Below are 17,811 nucleotides of genomic sequence, written 5' to 3'. Positions count from 1 at the left end.
AAAAACTAATAATTAATAATAAATGTAAGAACAAATACTTAATATATATTTTTAAATTATATATATGCAATTCAATTCAAAATTGCTTTATTGGCATGACTGTAAATAATACAATATTGCCAAAGCATATATCTATATATCTATATCTATCTATCTATCTATCTATATATATATATATATATATATATATATATATATATATATATATATATATACACATATATATATATATATATATATATATATATATATATATATATATATATATATATATCAGATAGATAGATAGATAGATATCGATATCTATATATAAATATATATTTTAAAATAATATTTAAACATATTTACACACACACACACACACACACACACATATATATACAGTATATGTAAAACAATAATATATGCTGATTCATGTTTATACTGCATGTTTAAATGTAAAACTAAATAATAATAATTAGTAAATATAAGAAAAAGCATTTAATATAGTTTTAAATTATATATATATATATATATATATGTTGTTTTTTAAAATAATATTTACAAATATTTACACACACACACACACACACACACACACACACATATATATAAAAAACACAATAACACGCTGATTCATCTGTTTATACTGCATGTTTAAATGTAAAACTAAATACTAATAATTAATAAATATAAGAAAAAAACATTTAATATTTATTTTAAATTTTATATATATATATATATATATATATATATATATAGTTTTTCTAAAAAATATTTAAAAATATTATTTACACACACACACACACTAAATACTATATATATTTTATTTTTTTAAAAATTAAATATATTATTTACACACACACAAAAAACATACACTGATTCATCTGTTTATACTGCATATTTAAATGTAAAACTAAATACTAATAATTAAATATAAGAACAAATATTTAATCTATTTATATATATATATGTATGTATATATATATAATCTATATATCACTGGTGTTACTATTTTTTTGTCTGTCACATTAAATAAAATGTGTCATATGTGACATGATAATAATTATACATCCATTGAATTCTGCTACACACAAGAATTAAGATGTAAAGAATAACATCATTACTTGTCTATAACTTTTTTTTAAAAAAATATTTTCATTGTTATAGCAAATACGTGGTTGCGCAATTGAATTAACATCATTCAATCACACTTTTAACTAACCTTATTAAAATAAAAAAAACACATAATCTTCTTATTATTTGCATTATCATTATTCTGTAACTCTGACTGCATGTGCTGAAAAAAATGAGAAATAATATTACATAAAAATGTTTAAAAATGCCAGAGAAGTAAGGTAACACCAGTGACAAAAAAATGGGTACATGAGGTCTTTAAATAAATGCACAAAAAAATAAAACAAAAGTTCATTAAGCTGTCATTTATGTGTATTCATATAATAATGTGGTCTAATTTCAAATGTTAGAAAAAGAAATACATTTTAAGACATTTTGTCATACCAAAAGTGGACGTTTCTGTGGAATGACCCATATATATATATATATATATATATATATATATATATATATATATATATATATATATATATATATATATATATATATATATATATGTGTGTGTGTGTGTGTGTGTGTGTGTAGTTTTAAAAAATGTATATTTAAAAATATTATTTACACACACACACACACACACACACACACACACACACACACACACACACACACACATATATATAAAACACAATAACATACACTGATTCATCTGTTTACACTGCATGTTTAAATGTAAAGCAAAACAAAAACAAAACACCACACTTGGCCTACATTACAACCCTTCAGGTCAATTTCACCTGCAACAACAACAACAACTCCACAATAGCATATCATTACATTTACCATCTAAAGTAAAGAGGACCTTTGGAGCTTCTGAACAGGGTCTAACCTTGTGAACCTGATCAACCTGCAAGACTGGACTGCGTGTGAACTGTGAAAGGTGGTGTGTGTCTCTTTAAGCGCGCAGGTGAAGGGTGTGGTCAAACTGCAATTTCAAAGTTTCCGGGAAAGAAACGCAAGTAAACAGGACAGGTTGAAGATGGATATGAATCAAACGTAACACAAACTACACAGGAAGCGAATTCAGAACGGCCACGATTTTAGCTTAACAATATTTCTGGTTATTTGTTAAATTCATAGAAAACGATTTAAAGCGTTTTGTCGCTAAACAAAAAGAAACTCAGTCGAATTTGCAAAGGACAATATTTTATCCCATAATCAGACCCTGACAATCCTGCAATGACAAAATCTGCAATACTTCTATATCTGCTTCTTCTGTCGCATCAAACAGGTGAGTTGACATCTACATTTATTCAGGTTTCATTTTTAAAAAAGACATTATGTTTTTTTATGTATTGGTACTACAAATTCATGTACCAGTATTTACCAGAGGATTTCCAGGATGGTACCTGTCCAAACACCATGGTAGTATCCTTGCACTTTTTGATAATTATTTGTAAGTGAAACCATGGTATGTAATGATATTTACATGGTACTTCAAAATCCAGTACTCTACCTAGATGTTACAATTGTACCGTATTCAAAAAACATGGTATTACCATAGCACATGTTTGTAAGTGATCCCAGTACTGCTCTAAACCACACTGTCTCTGTCCATCTTCCTGTAGTGTCAGAGGAGCAGGTGCAGCTGAACGTTATCGGTGAGAAAGGCGAGAATACTACACTACAGTGCCATGACCAGCCATTTAATGCATCTTCAGTTCTTTATCATTGGAAGAAAGATGGAGTTATTGTTGCAACCCAAAACCCCTCGAAGCCATCGGAGCATCTTTCCATTTTAAACAATGGCTCTCTGAGGATCAGTGGCCTTCAGTATATCGATGAAGGCCTGTATACATGTGAATGCCAAATAAAGGATGAGACCTCATGGCAAACTCACTCGAACATCAAGCTTCAAGTTGCCGGTATGGTGTTAGGGATATCTAAATCGTACTAATGTGACAGTGCAAAGCTTTGATATGCAATAGATGTCTCCAGTTTCTGTAAGTTAGGGAGTATTACTTCAAACAGGTTTTTCTGGTTCAACTGCTCTTGCATGAACCTAGAAAACCACCACCATGTGACTGAGATGTGTAGGACAGCCACCATGCATAACGACTAACTGAACACCACAAGTAATCTGTCTAGATCTTTTGAACATTTTAAAGATTAACAGGAAATAAACAAACTATATGTTACCTCTCAAAAGTTTTTGAAAAAATTGATACTTTTATTTAGCAAGGAGGCATTAAATTCATCCAAAGTAACAGTAACGACATTTATAGTGTTGAAAAAAAAATCTATTTCGAAATAAAAGGAAATCCTGAAAAAAAAATATCACCATTTCCACAAAAATATGAAGCTGTTTTCAAACTTGATAATAATAAGAAATGTTTCTTGAGCAGCAAATCAGCATATTAGAATGATTTCTGAAGGGTCATGTGACACTGAAGACTGGAGTAATGATGCTTTGACATCACAGGAATAAAATACATTTTAAAATGCATTAAAATAGAAAATATTTGTAATTTTTTATCTAATATTTTACTGTATTTTTGATTAAATAAATGTAGCCTTGGTGCGCATATGAGACTTCTTTCAAAAGCATTAAAAAATCGTACCGATCCCAAACTTTTGAACGGTAGTGTATTTGTTTTATTGAAAATTAAACTAGGCTCATTTGTTATGTAATATTTTAAGAGCTTCTGTTAATTCTGATTTCCTAAAGAGCCATTTATGATGTGATGATTGTGAGAGTCAAATGAATTATTATTAATGTTTGTGCATTTGATTTATATTTCAGATGGTCCAACAAGCATATCACTGGATATAAGACCAGCAACTCTCCTAAAGAATGGAACATTGTATGTCAATAAAAGTTCAGATGTGTATTTTAATTGCTCCAGTGTGTCTCGTCCCTCACAAAACTTGACATGGACAGTTGAAAATTTGGCGCAGGATAATCATGACAAGGCGTCTGGGAGCGGATCAACCCTTAAGTTCTTCATAAACAGAATCCAGCCACAAGATCAAGGGATGTACACCTGTACATCCCAGAATACACTATCCATGAGAACTGTGAACAAGAGCCAGGAACTCCTCGTTTACTGTAAGTTTTGGAAATGTACTCTCATAAGTGGGTTTTTTTTTTACCTTGAGAATGTTAAAATCATTTTAGGAGTCATTTCCTGTATATAATTTGTTTTGTTTGTTAGATTTGTGATATATAGGCTGTAATTGTCTCTAATGCCTTTTTCAGATGCTCCAGAGAGGCATCCGGAGTGCAGTTGGGAGGTGGCCAAGGAGCCATCAGATGTTTTGCTCATATGTACCTGGAGAGAAGGTTACCCTGCGCCCACTCTGAGCTGGCACGAGGTCCTTGAAAAATCCGTAATAGCCAAGGGTCCCACGATCAACGTCACGTCCCAGGGGACAGAACGCTTGGAGATCCTTGTAAATAGGTTTATATTGCACGAAAAAGAGGAAGTGAAGTGTACTGGACATCATGTGACCGGAGTGGAGAAATCCTGCTCCATTAACCTCGGTAAGACCATTTTTCTACAGTACTTCAGTAATGAGAATCACTGAATGCATCATTTTATTTATATGACCCAGATATGTTTTCATGAGATTTGCTGTGTATTATTTTACCTTTCACAGTGTGTTGACTTTAACGTGACTGTCACGTCAGCAGTGGTGCTGCTATCATCGATATAACTGAAATATAGTGCCTTTTTTAAAATTTGCATTTCCTTTTACATACACAAACATTCAAATTTTGGGGTCAGTAAGATTTTTTTTTTATCTGAAAGAAAGAAAGAAAGAAAAAAGACTTATTCATTAAGGACACTTTACATTGATCAGAAGTGACAGTACAGACATTTATAATGTTGCAAAAGATTTCTGTTTTAAATAAATGCTGTTCTTTTGCACTTTTATTAATCAAAGAATCCTGAAAGAAAGGTATAATAAATAAAATACATTTTATAATATATTAAAATAGAAAATTGTTTAATTTTAATTGCAATAACATTTCACAATATTACTGTTTTTACTGTATTTTTGATCAAATAAGTGCAGCTTCATTGAGCATAAAAGACTTTTTTTTCAAAAATATTACAAATTTTACTGATCTCAGAGTTTTAAACCCTAGTGTATCTCACATGAGAACATTTTTCTTATATGCACTATCATCCCTGGTTTTAAATTGCAATTTGTTTGAAAAAAATGTCCAAAAAATCTTTAAAATGTTTAAAATAAAAAATCTTTAAAATAAAAATTCTGTCATCATTTATGTCATTCCAAACCCTTAAGACTTTTGTTCATCTTCAGAACACAAATGAAAATATTTGTAATAAAATCTGAGCGATTTATGTATCTCCATTGACAGCTACACAAAAAACTTCATAAAGAGATGGTAAAACTAATCCATATGGATTGAGTGGTTTAGTCCAAATTATCGATAGCTTTATACAAAGAACAGATTGAATATAGGCTATTATTCACATATAAACATTCATCAATGCACACATCAGTTGTGCTAAATGGAAGCTCAAGCATGTTTGCTTGACGTGTGAGAACCAATGAGGTTCATTCCCGTGTTACGCAGCCCGTTTGAGCTTCCGCAATAACCAGTGAGGTTTGTTCTCACATGTCAAGCAAGTACGGTTGAGCTTCTCTTTATGTTCGCTGTGAATAAAAGCCTAAATTCAATCTGTTCATCATATAAATCAATGGTGTCTCTTCAGAAAATTTGGACTAAACCACTCAATTCATAATAGTTTTACAAAACTTTTTGATGCGTCAAAGTGTCAGTTGTGTAGCTGTCTATGGAGGGACAGAAAGCTTTCAAATTTCATTAAAAAGATCTTTATTTGTGTTCTGAAGATGACTGAAAGTCTTGTGAATTTGGAACGACATGAGGGTGAGTAGTTCATTTTTGGACAAGTGCAATTCCATTTGGTACCACTGGTGTTTCTTGGTCTTTAAACATTCCCTTTTTTTCCATTGCATTTCCAGCTGAATTAAAACCATTATATTTGATGTGTCTTCCAGAGATGCCGTTTCCAACTGGAGACCCCTTGGTAGCAGCTCTGGAGGGCAGTACTATCACCCTCAGCTGTGTTGAGACCAACTCTCTCCCGTCAGCTAAGACTGTCTGGAAGAAAATGGACGAAGTCATCAACAACACTTCTAAATATAATGTGTCCAAAAATGGACCCACATACAAACTCACTATAGTCAATGTAACAAAGGACGATGAAGGGGTCTACTACTGCTACAGTGAAAACCCTCTTGGTGCAAGAGAGCTGGAAGTCATTCTAACTGTGAGGAGTAAGTTACAAACTTAAATGTTTCTCCATACTTTTATATTTTTTATAATAACTATCCTAGTATCCTTAAGAATCCTTTTATCCTAGTTAAAACATGTCCAGATCACATTTGAACTCAAATTCAACAGAAAATGAATAAATAGTCCTTAAAACAGGCTCTATTTTCTATAATAAAAATATAATTTCTTATTTCTTACAAAAATGACCCAGACATGTTCTTGTCAGGATTTGTTAGGTTAATGCAGATGCATGATGATTTCATTCGTTTAAGAATGAGACGCATACTTTAAATCATACATCAGAGCTCAGATCCGGAGATAATTCAAATACTAGTGATGCTAAAGCTATGACAGCTGTGCATGAATGCGACCAGGCAAGATTTTTCTGACATTGCTCTGTAATACCTCTCCCTTTTTATCCCTTTTTACAAAACAAAGTATCACAAAACATCCCCCACGCAAATTTCTTTCCTTTTTATGAAAAGAAGTTTCAGGCCATGCACAGTTTGACAGCGTTTAATCTTTATTCTCAGCCTCTGCAGGTAATGGAGGGGCCGTAGTTGGCGTCTTTGTCTCCATTTTGGTAATGATGATAGGAATCTCTGTTGGTGTGACCGTATATACGAAGCGTGATAGAATTTGCATTGGTAAGTAGTTTTGCATACTGTATACCTAAATAAAACTGCTTTGATGAAAATGTATCATATAAATGTTTTTTTCTTTTATTATTTTTCAGGTTTAGGATTTAGGTAAGTATGACCACAGAAAATGACTGCAAAACATTAAAGCTGATTAATAATCATAGTAATTTCAGCAGTGTTCCAAAATATAAGTTTAGCACATATAACATGTGCCAATAAGGATATGTAAAGCTGAGGCATTATAATGTTTTTTGCAGTCATTTAGATGATGACAGAGGGGATGTACTGAGTTTAGTGGACTCAGACGAAGAGGAAACTTTCCATGATTCTGTTCCACAACTCCCTCCGCTGACAAACGGACATGCGACCACACTCGTAGAGATTCACAGAATCCCATACAGTAAGTCAATGGCTTCCTGAATATTGTTCAGACTTTTGTGTTTAACGGGTCTGTTGTGTTTAATAATAAAAGGAATTTTCACTGTTAAAGGGATAGTTCACCCAAAAATGAAAATTATCCCATAATAAAAGTGCATCCATTCATTATAAAAGTAATCCATACAGCTCCAGGGGGTTAATAAAGGCTTTCTGTAGTGAAGCGATGCATTTTTGCAGTAGCCCCTCACTGCAGAACACATAAGATCCAGTGGGCGGAGACGGGTAGGTTAAGGGATATGTAAAGTGGGAGGGGTTGTATCTAGATCCAGTGGGCGGAGACGGGTAGATTAAGGGATATGTAAAGTGGATGGAGTTGGATCTAGATCCAGTGGGTGGAGATGGGTAGGTTTAGATCCAGGGGGTGGAAACTGGTAGGTTTAGGGATATGTAAAGTGGGAGGAGTTGGATCTAGATCCAACTCCACCCCCTGGATCTTGTGTTCTGCAATGAGGACTATCTCCATTTTTGTAAGAAAAATAGCCATATTTATAACTTTAGAAACTATAATCACTGGCCTGAGTCGAGTCCGGCCGAAGAGTGACCTCTGACCCGACACGTTGTAAGATGTAGGAGTAGTGTCAGCCTAGGTGAGAGTAGACGCCTCTCGCGGTTCAAACAAATAGGGCTGGGCAACAAACTCAAGCTCTCTGACATTTCCCTTTTAAAATTTCTATTTAGGCACATTTATGACCATGTTTCAGTGGTAAATAAATTTGAGAATCATCCGCATACAGATGATAGTGAATCTCAAATTCTTCAAAAATATAACCTAGAGCAGGGGTGGACAAACTCGGTCCTGGAGGGCCACTGTCCCTGCAGAGTTTTGCTTCAACCCAAATCAAACACACCTAAACCAGCTAATCAAGGTCTACAGGATTACACGCAGGTGAGTTTTATCAGGATTGCAGCTAAACTCTGAAGGACAGTGGCCCTCCAGGAACGAGTTTGCCCAACCCTGACCTAGAGGGAACAAATAATAGGAAAATAAAATAAAAATTGGTCCCAGGATAGAACCCTGCGGAACCCCACACACAAGAGGGGCAACAGTAGAACAATAATCCCCTAAACTGACAATCAGAATATTATGATCAACTGTATCAAATGCCGTGGTAAGATCTAACAGAATTAGAACAACGCAGCTTCCAGAATCAAGGCCTTATAGTATGTCATTAGAAACCCTCAAAAGAGCAGGCTCTGTATTATGGCCAGCTCTAAAACCTGACTGGAATCTAAAATTTTATTCTTCATTAAAAATCATTAAACTGTGTGCATACACAATTTTTTTTCCAGTATCTTAGATATAAAAGGCAATTTCGAAATGGGGCGAAAACTACTCATGTCAAAGGGTCTAAACCATTTTTTTTGTTTGTTTTTTAAGGGTTCAAGCAAAAAGTGCTGAAAAAAAAAAAATTTGCATAATGCCTTCCTACGGTTTTCATTGGCTGCCCGCGAACACCGTCTACCTAGTACTTTGACCCGCCCTCAAACACTATAGTTGTAGCTGAAGCCTGTAAGAGTTTGGTTTGTGTTGTCGACATGTCAAAAAGACGCTGTTTTCTGTGCTGTGGAAGCAAATCCACATTGCGTTCACTTCCAAAGGATGAAGATCGCGATCGAATTGATATGGTACTGTAAAACGGACACAATTGTTACTGTTTATATCAGTTAGTGTACAAGTGCTGAGGAGGCTTCCAGAGCTGAAATTCAGACATGGTTAAGGGCGTTTCATTTCCAACATGCACTGTAAGCTGTAGACCAATCAGAACAGACTGGGCCATCTGACCAATCAGAGCAGAGTAGGCTCTCGGAAACGAGGGGCTTAGAAGGACTGAATCCTTTATCGATCCGTTTCTGACACTGTGAGAAATTATGATGATAAAATTATTATGAGAACATTAAAGTTTTTTTTTTTTTTTTTTTTTTTTTTTTTTTTTTACCTTGGATGCATGTAAACCTACTGTAGGGGACCTCTAAAACAAATTTAGGAGTCTTTAAAATGGCAAAATAGGGAAATTTTAACTTTTTTTTTTTTTTTTTTTTGTAATTGCATATCAAAGTCATTAAAAAATCAGCATAAAATTCCCATAGAGAATATATTCTCTAGTTATTATAAGCTCTAAAATATGTTTGACACAATGTTTTGTACTTTCTGATTTGCTGAAACAAGTCTATATGTTTATTTTATAGATGATCATGAGGATAATGCAGACAGTACGGAACACACCGATCAAACTCATCCGGATCAAACAGAAGCAGAACATCAGTCAGCAGACTGTTAATGACCAATTTAAATATACAGAAAATCATTTCTCCAAAATTGTGAATTATATTAAATTATTTGTTTTTTGTGTGATATTATGCTTGTATAATATTTTAGCGATCTGTGTAAATAACTTCAAATTTTAAAGAGGCCCTGTCTTAATTTTCAGTATTAGTTTTTAATACACTGGCTTCAAATAGTGATATTAAATCTTTTACTACTTCATACTACAGTATGTCAGTGAACTGTTACAGAATGATATTGTTAATGAATTGGTTTTGAATGATTGCTTTCCATAAAAATGTATTGGTGAATATGTATGGGTCATATTTCATGGCAAAATAATAATAAAAAAACGTAATTATTGGAAGCCTATTTTAATTTAGTTTACATTGTGAAATTATTTTCATTGGAATTAAGCATTTCCCCTCAATTCACATTACTGTAAAACATCCAAACATTTTACTTTTGTGTGTTTTTTTTTTTTTAATTCTCGTTTTACCAATGGTGATTTCTTATCAGATTGTAATACTGCAATGACATCATCCTATATATATATATATATATATATATATATATATATATATATATATATATTTTATTATTGTTGATTAAGCTTAAATTTGAAGGCAGTACAACAAATACTACCATTATGTATAAATACAATTTAAATAATCTATTTTTTTTTTGTATTATAATTATTCAAATGTGCTTAACTGATTCATCCATATAATTTCAGTAATGTATAAAAGAAAACTAGCTTTTATGTAATGCTGTATAATATAACAGATTTATACAAAGCACATGATACATGCATATGATGACAGTGTTGTATTTGACAGCAGTAAGCATAAAACACGCCTTAACCCTGTAAATATATAGCAGAGACACACCTATTGTGCTCAGAATTATGCACAATCGACAATGGAGTCACGTGGTTCACCCACAGTCAAATGAATGCCTGTGTAGAGGTGAGGCGGCGACGGGGGTAAGGTGATGTGATAAGAAGATGTGCACTTCGTTTCGAGGTTGTATTGTCGAAGGTATGATGATTCATTTAATTTAGATGGTGTATAATAATGTGCATTTGGTATATAAGGAAAACACCCATTTATATTAGTAGTAAATGAGTAGTTCCGGATATGCGCAGCTTGTCTTTGTGAGTGACAGGTCTGTTTAATTGTGACAGAACCGCATGATCTGATCGCGGAGCTGAAACCCGCTCATCACCCGCGTCTGTACGGCACTGCCGGCTGCGAGACATGGAGCGTCCGCTTCTCCCCGGACGGATCTTATTTTGCTTGGTCGATGGGATACGGCATCGTCAAACTCCTATCCTGGCCGCTGACATCCGAAGAGTGCGTCTGAATTCACTACATAACACAATGAGTTTAATAATTAAATTAATAGGCCTATATGTAACACCATAATAAATGACTACTAAGCCTATCAAGCTGTCATCTTATTTCAATATCATTGATACACTATATTATAGTTTTTATTAATTAGTTTATTTTATATCTTTAGTTTATATATATATAAACTGAAGATATAAAATAAACTAATAAAAACTATAATAGTTTATCAATGATATTAAAATAAGACTGATGTGAATACAATAATAATACAGTACCATGGTATATATCAAAGTATTTCATATATATTATATTAATTAACTGACAAATTTATTTTATGTATCAGTTTTATTTATTTATTGACAATATTATATTACTACAGTCATAAAAAATACCACATTATTAATTCCATGTTACCATAGTCATTACAAAAAAACGTACCATGATCATGTAATGAAATTTTTTGCCGTAAGGTACATGAAAGTACTAACACAGTGTACATCTTTTGATACTCTACCATGGTACCATCACAGTACTTTTCTTCAGAACTTAAAGTGACAGGATAATGTGGAAGACTTTTCCAAGAAAAGTGAAGGAACAACGATGGATGCGGATCCAGAACATCTTATCCTTGGATGTAGAGCTGAAACTTCTCTGTATTAACAGTAGTGCTGAAGCTGGATGCAGTGAAGAGAAGACGCTTAACTGCAGGCAGATGGTGTGGGCACTGGCGTTTGGACCCTGCCAGTCTATCCGTGTGGATGTTTTACATCAGAACGGACGTGACCATGAACTACTGCTGGCCACTGGTCTGAACAACGGTGCAATCCAAGTGTGGGTCGTCTCAACTGGTAAGACTGAACTCTGAGTCTGCACTCACCATCAAGAACTCACATTGGTCTAAATATTAACAGGATGGTGGTACACGACCTGAAGCACATGTAGTATAAGATTATAATATGTAAGTAAATCCCTTTTCTGTCTACAGGAAATCTGCGGTTTACTCTAACCGGACATGAAGCTCCTGTCAGGGATTTGGTCTTCACTCCAAATGGAAGTCTCACGCTTGTATCGGCCTCCCGAGACAAAACTTTAAGGATATGGGATTTGGCAAAGAAAGGTTAGAGCCTTTGATGTGGAAGAAACTTCTTAGCAATGAGATGAAAATAAGCCTTCATGATCTTTAATTCAGGCATATGCACAAATAGACCCCAAGTGGTGCTCCAGCACCTGTCCTTTTGGTCTCTGATTACATAAGTGCCCTTTTTGCAAGACTTTTATTTTATTATTTTATTTTAAATTAATGTATGCATTCTTGTATTTTGTGTTTATGACATAATAGTTAAGCAATATAACATTAGCAAGAGTGCTATTTTCTCAAATTTCAGCACAATTACAAATGTGATATTAATTTTATATAACAGTTCAATAAAGAATAAGTTGATTATATGAATTGACAATTTTTAGACATAACGTTGTCAATTTTGACTGTTTTTACTCTATTTTGACAATGAAAATAGTTCCTAACAAAGCAGAAACGTTGCGTCTCTCATGTTGTACTTGTTAGTCACGTTCACACATTAACACACAGCAGCGTTTTATTCTTGAATGATTCACCATATTTGAATGAGTTGGGTGAGTCAATGATTCAATGACTCATTCGTAAAGGCAGTGGACACTTTCTTTTTTCATGAATGATTCTGTGATTCACTTTTTTCGACCCCTTTTTATGTCTGTGCACGCCATGGCCCTGATTGTAATGTTAATATTTGCAGGCACCAGTCCCCATGTGCTGCGGGGTCCAAACTACTGGGTGTTCAGATGTTCCATATCACCTGACAGCAGTGTGATCGCCTCGGTTTGCAACCTTGACTCTGTGAGTTTCTTAGTGCAGTGCAGTGTTATTTTAGTATTATTTATACAATTGTAGTATTTATTTTGAATATTTACTGTATATATATTGAGTTTTTTCAGTTTTCATTTACATTTTAGTTTGTTTTAGCAATTTCGCTGTGTGAAAATTTTAATATATTCTATTTAGCTTTTTTCAGTTTTAGTAATTTTAAAACTTAAACATTTTATTTCAGTTAGTTGCCAACATTTCTTATTTTTATGTTTTTAAGCTTAAGTTTATATATACTACATAGTCTGAATGTCTTCTTCCCAACAGAAGGTGTATTTGTGGAGCTTGCGGTCCTACACCTTCATGAGACACCTTACATACGACCACGAGCGCACCATGGCATCATGTGACTTTTCCCAGGACGGAGCTCTGCTCGCGGTCGCGTCGTACCATTCCAGCACAGGCTGGTGGCTGGACCTGTGGGACCCGTACACAGCAGCTCACCTGACTAGAGTAGAGTATGTTAGCAAACCAAAATGTTCCTTTCTCATGTCATGACATGCCTTTTATTTTTACAATTAACTATATATATATATATATATATATATATATATATATATATATATACACAGTACAGTCCAAAAGTTTGGAACCACTAAGATTTTTAATGTTTTTAAAAGAAGTTTCGTCTGCTCACCAAGGCTACATTTATTTAATTAAAAATACAGTAAAAAACAGTAATATTGTGAAATATTATTACAATTTAAAATAACTGTGTACTATTTAAAGGGGTACTTCACCCCTGGAAAGATGAATGTGTATTTAAAATTGGTCATTTATGTAGTAGAAATGTGAAATTATTTTTGAATTTGGAGCTTTCTAGACTGAGAAAAGGCAGAAAATGTATTTTTGACTAATGTGGATGAAAGACAACAACTCCCAGAATGCACTTGTTTTGCTGCCCTTGCGAGGCCACGCCCAAACCACGCCTATCGGTTACAGGCGGCATTCAGGAAAATTCAAACAAATAAATCGTGAGTTAGTTCATACATTTACAGCGAAATGGTTCTAAATTGCTTTGTACCTGGATGTACACCCAAAACCAGGAAAGGACAAGTAAGTTTCCATCATTTTCCGATTAAGTTAAAGATTTGGAGCGATGTAAACAGTGGCTGCGGGCCATCAAACACCCGAAGTTTGGAGATGACACCGTTATAGAAAACCTAAAAAAAACGCAGAATATGTAGTCTCCATTTCAAGCACGAGGACTACGAACCAAATATCTTTGCAATGAAGAGAACCATTCTGAAGGACATTGCGATACCATCGATATTCACTTTCCCAGAGGACGAACAGCCTGGGCATCTGGTACTAAGCGTATTCGCCTAGAGGTAAGACTCGCTGATACTAGACTGATAACACAGTAGCCTATATGTAGTGTTGTAGGTAGCAGTAAAACTGCAAACTTAGCAAAGTAACGTTAGATAGACAATTACATATAAGTTGCATATAAGTTGACTGTTATCAAAGTAAAGCCTCTGTTCTGTAAAACTGAGTTTATTTATCTATTTATGCTAACGTTACCACAAAAGCCTGTTGCTGTATTGGTTGAGATGACTGCAGAGACCGATAAATTTGCGAGATGAACCACTGACCACTGCAGACAAAATAAAGTTAATTACTGTAAGCTTAAAAATATATTGACACCCACTTTTGATAAAATCTTTGATCTATGTCCATGAGTAACCTCAAAAGCGCATATGTATGGGCGTGGTGAAAAAATGCGGAACTACCTGCTATTACTGGCTGTAGTTTTAAGCCTCTGGCCAAAAAAGCCTCCGATGACGCAAAATGACGATTTTTGCGTCATCGGAGGCTTTTCTACAGAATAAAAATGCATAAATCTCTCATCTCGGGCTGATATGAAGGGGGAAAGCACGCTAATTCGAAAATACTAGTGGTATTCTACTAATACAAAGCTTAATGCTAAATCCTGAAGTAACCCTTTAAATATATTTGACAAAGTAATTTATTCCTGTGATGCAAAGCTGAATTTTCAGCATCGTCACTCCAGTCTTCAGTGTCACATGATCCTTCAGAAATCCTTCTAATATGCTGATTTGCTGCTCAATAAACATTTATGATTATTTTCAATGTTGAAAACAGTTGTGTACTTTTTTTTTTTCAGGATTTCTTGATGAATAGAAAGTTCAAAAGAACAGCATTTATCTGAAATACAAAGCTTCTGTAGCATTATACACTACCGTTCAAAAGTTTGGGGTCAGTAAGAATTTTTATTTTTTTGAAAAGAAATTAAAGAAATGAATACTTTTATTCAGCAAGGATGCATTAAATCAATCAAAAGTGGCAGTAAAGACATTTATAATGTTACAAAAGATTAGATTTAAGATAAACACTGTTCTTTTGAACTTTCTATTCATCAAATAATCCTGAAAAAAAATATTGTACACAAATATTTTGTACAATTGTACACATTAAATGTTTCTTGAGCAGCAGATCAGCATATTAGAATGATTTCTGAAGGATCATGTGACACTGAAGACTGGAGTAATGATGCTGAAAATTCAGCTTTGCCATCACAGGAATAAATTACTTTGTGAAATATATTCAAATAGAAAACAGTTATTTTAAATTGTAATAATATTTCACAATATTACTGTTTTTACTGTATTTTTAATTAAATAAATGTAGCCTTGGTGAGCAGATGAAACTTCTTTTAAAAACATTAAAAATCTTAGTGGTTCCAAACTTTTGGACTGTACTGTGTATATATATATATATATATATATATATATATATATATATATATATATATATATATATATATATGAAAAAAAAAAAAAGTAAGGCATTCCAGAAAATGTCAGCACAGATATCTACTTTTGTGCAGCACAGAAAAAATAAAATAAAATAAAATTTAATTTAAAATTTAAAATCAGAATTTAAATATTTGGGTATTTTTGTAACCATAAAATGGAAGCTTGTTTCCACCATGGCATACATTTTTTTAAAAAGGTTATTGCAACTTTTTTAATATGACAGTTCTGACTCTTTTCCTCACAAGAGTTTATATTACACAATTTGGACTTCTTTCTCAGAATTGCAAGTTTCATTGCAATTCAGACTTTATAAATCGAAATTGCAAGTTTATATAAAAGTAAAGCATTTTTCTCATTTTTGGAACCAAAAAGTTCCAGAAAATATCAGCATGAACATCTATATTAGAGTCAGAATTAAAATTTCTTAGAGTAAGAATTTTTTTGGTAATAGCTGCTTTTATTACAAGTTTCTACCATGGAATAAAAAAAAAATTAAAATGGTAATTGAAACTTTTTATCTGACATTTCTGACTTTTTTCTTCACAACTACAAATATGACACAATTTGGACTTTTTTCCCCTCAGAATTGAGAGTTTTGCTATGCAAAAAAATAATTCTGACTTTATTTTTAAAAGTCATAGTTGAGATATATAAGCTTGCAATTCCAAGATATAGAGTTTAAATTTTGAGATATAAACTTGCGAATGCAAGGTAAAAGTGCACAATTACCATTTTTATTTTTCATTGTGTGCCGGTGTTGTGTCGAATTCTGACCCCCCGCCCCAGTATTGATAGATTTAGGACAGGGGTGTCCACGCTCGGTCCCGGAGAGCAACTGTCGTGCAACGTTTAGCTCCAATTTACCTCAGCACACCTGCCTGAAAGTTTCTAGCATGCCTAATTAGACCTTGATTAGCTGGTTCAGGTGTTTAATTGGGGTTGGAGCTGAACTCTGCAGGACAGTGGCCCTCCAGGACTGAGCTCGGACACTCGTTTTTTTAGGATTAGGTGTGGGGGAGGGGTTAGGATTAGACAATGAGGGGGGTAATAATTTGGCAGGGAGTTGAAATTCGGCACAACACCGGAAACAAGCTTCCATTCCCAAGGCTATTACATTAAAATCTGAATGATTTGATGTTTTTGAAAATGTAGACAAAGACAGTATTGTTTCTCATATTTGTCATAATGACGTACAAAATACTTTCTGTTCTTTCCAGAGACTGTGAGGTGTGTGCTTACAGAAGTGACAATTTACTGACATCTCTGAGTTTCTCTCCTGTTGGCCTGCTGCTAGCTTTCAAAGACTACAGGTGAGCAGTGAACCATCCATTTGAGATCTGAGATTTTCAGAACTGCATTACCAGACGTTATCCTTGTGACCTCACACCAGATCATCCACTTTCACTGTTGTTATTGGTGACACTGTATTGTCCTGCAGGGCGTTACAGATCTGGGATGTGGAACGAGATAAACTAGTCGCTGACACCGATCACGGCCGCACTGGTGGTGTGTGCTGTGCTTTCCATCCACACGGGGGCGTCATTGCTACAGGGTAATGCATTTCACATGACTGTTTTGGAACATCATTTATATTTAGTTTTGGCTCACAATGTTACTCTAGAAATGTTAGGGGGTTTGTGTAAATTTGTCTAACAGTTATTTTCTGCCTGTCTACTGGAATAAATATTAGGGACTTCTTTATATGCCCCATTTGTTTGTAGGTGCAGAGATGGACAAGTAAAATTCTGGAGAGTTCCTCGTCTTGTTCCAAGCCTTAGGCATCTGTGCAGGGTTGCTCTGAGATTCTCGGTTTCAACCTATCAGGTGGAGGCTCTTCCCTTGCCCAAAAAAATCCTGGAATACCTTACATACAGGGACGTTCCAAAGCAAAAGATCATATATTGTAAAGAACACTGCAGTTGACTGAAAACAAGTAATGTTTGTGGGTCAGACTTTGCTTTAGATGTTGCATAATTTTCTAAGATGCCTAATTTCCCCAGACAGTTATGCTTTCAAAACAAAAATATATTAAATTATGATGCTGTACTT

At 34.0% G+C, this 17,811-nt stretch overlaps 2 protein-coding genes across 3 annotated transcripts; both read left to right on the top strand.

Moving 5' to 3' along the window:
- Positions 1 to 2,038: 2,038 nt before the first annotated feature.
- Positions 2,039 to 10,105, top strand: vsig10 (V-set and immunoglobulin domain containing 10). Its single transcript, XM_048188842.1, has 9 exons — positions 2,039 to 2,344; positions 2,682 to 2,978; positions 3,857 to 4,162; positions 4,313 to 4,597; positions 6,109 to 6,387; positions 6,919 to 7,032; positions 7,122 to 7,134; positions 7,284 to 7,426; positions 9,652 to 10,105. The coding sequence occupies exons 1-9, from the start codon at positions 2,293 to 2,295 to the stop codon at positions 9,741 to 9,743; spliced, it is 1,581 nt and encodes a 526-aa protein (XP_048044799.1). The 5' UTR covers positions 2,039 to 2,292; the 3' UTR covers positions 9,744 to 10,105.
- A 538-nt stretch (positions 10,106 to 10,643) lies between these two features.
- Positions 10,644 to 17,811, top strand: wsb2 (WD repeat and SOCS box containing 2). Of its 2 annotated transcripts, none has more exons than XM_048188839.1 (9): positions 10,644 to 10,767; positions 10,914 to 11,082; positions 11,749 to 11,930; positions 12,068 to 12,199; positions 12,855 to 12,955; positions 13,250 to 13,440; positions 16,980 to 17,072; positions 17,201 to 17,314; positions 17,484 to 17,811. In XM_048188839.1, the coding sequence occupies exons 1-9, from the start codon at positions 10,734 to 10,736 to the stop codon at positions 17,683 to 17,685; spliced, it is 1,218 nt and encodes a 405-aa protein (XP_048044796.1). In that variant the 5' UTR covers positions 10,644 to 10,733; the 3' UTR covers positions 17,686 to 17,811. The 2 variants fall into 2 exon arrangements, with proteins under 2 accessions (XP_048044796.1, XP_048044795.1); XM_048188838.1 differs by having other exon boundaries at positions 11,746 to 11,930.

This window comes from Megalobrama amblycephala, linkage group LG4 (genome assembly GCF_018812025.1).
Source record: "Megalobrama amblycephala isolate DHTTF-2021 linkage group LG4, ASM1881202v1, whole genome shotgun sequence".
Taxonomy (NCBI): domain Eukaryota; kingdom Metazoa; phylum Chordata; class Actinopteri; order Cypriniformes; family Xenocyprididae; genus Megalobrama; species Megalobrama amblycephala.
The sequence above is the reverse complement of the archived record's forward strand: the minus strand, read 5'-3'. Positions and strand labels throughout refer to the sequence as shown.

Coding starts and splice junctions, on each gene's coding strand:
- vsig10 (XM_048188842.1), top strand. CDS start 2,293: ATGACAAAATCTGCAATACTTCTATATCTGCTTCTTCTGTCGCATCAA. Junction 4,163..4,312: donor CCAGGAACTCCTCGTTTACT/GTAAGTTTTGGA, acceptor TGCCTTTTTCAG/ATGCTCCAGAGAGGCATCCG. Junction 6,388..6,918: donor AGTCATTCTAACTGTGAGGA/GTAAGTTACAAA, acceptor CTTTATTCTCAG/CCTCTGCAGGTAATGGAGGG.
- wsb2 (XM_048188838.1), top strand. CDS start 10,734: ATGTGCACTTCGTTTCGAGGTTGTATTGTCGAAG. Junction 12,200..12,854: donor ATGGGATTTGGCAAAGAAAG/GTTAGAGCCTTT, acceptor TAATATTTGCAG/GCACCAGTCCCCATGTGCTG. Junction 13,441..16,979: donor GCTCACCTGACTAGAGTAGA/GTATGTTAGCAA, acceptor TGTTCTTTCCAG/AGACTGTGAGGTGTGTGCTT.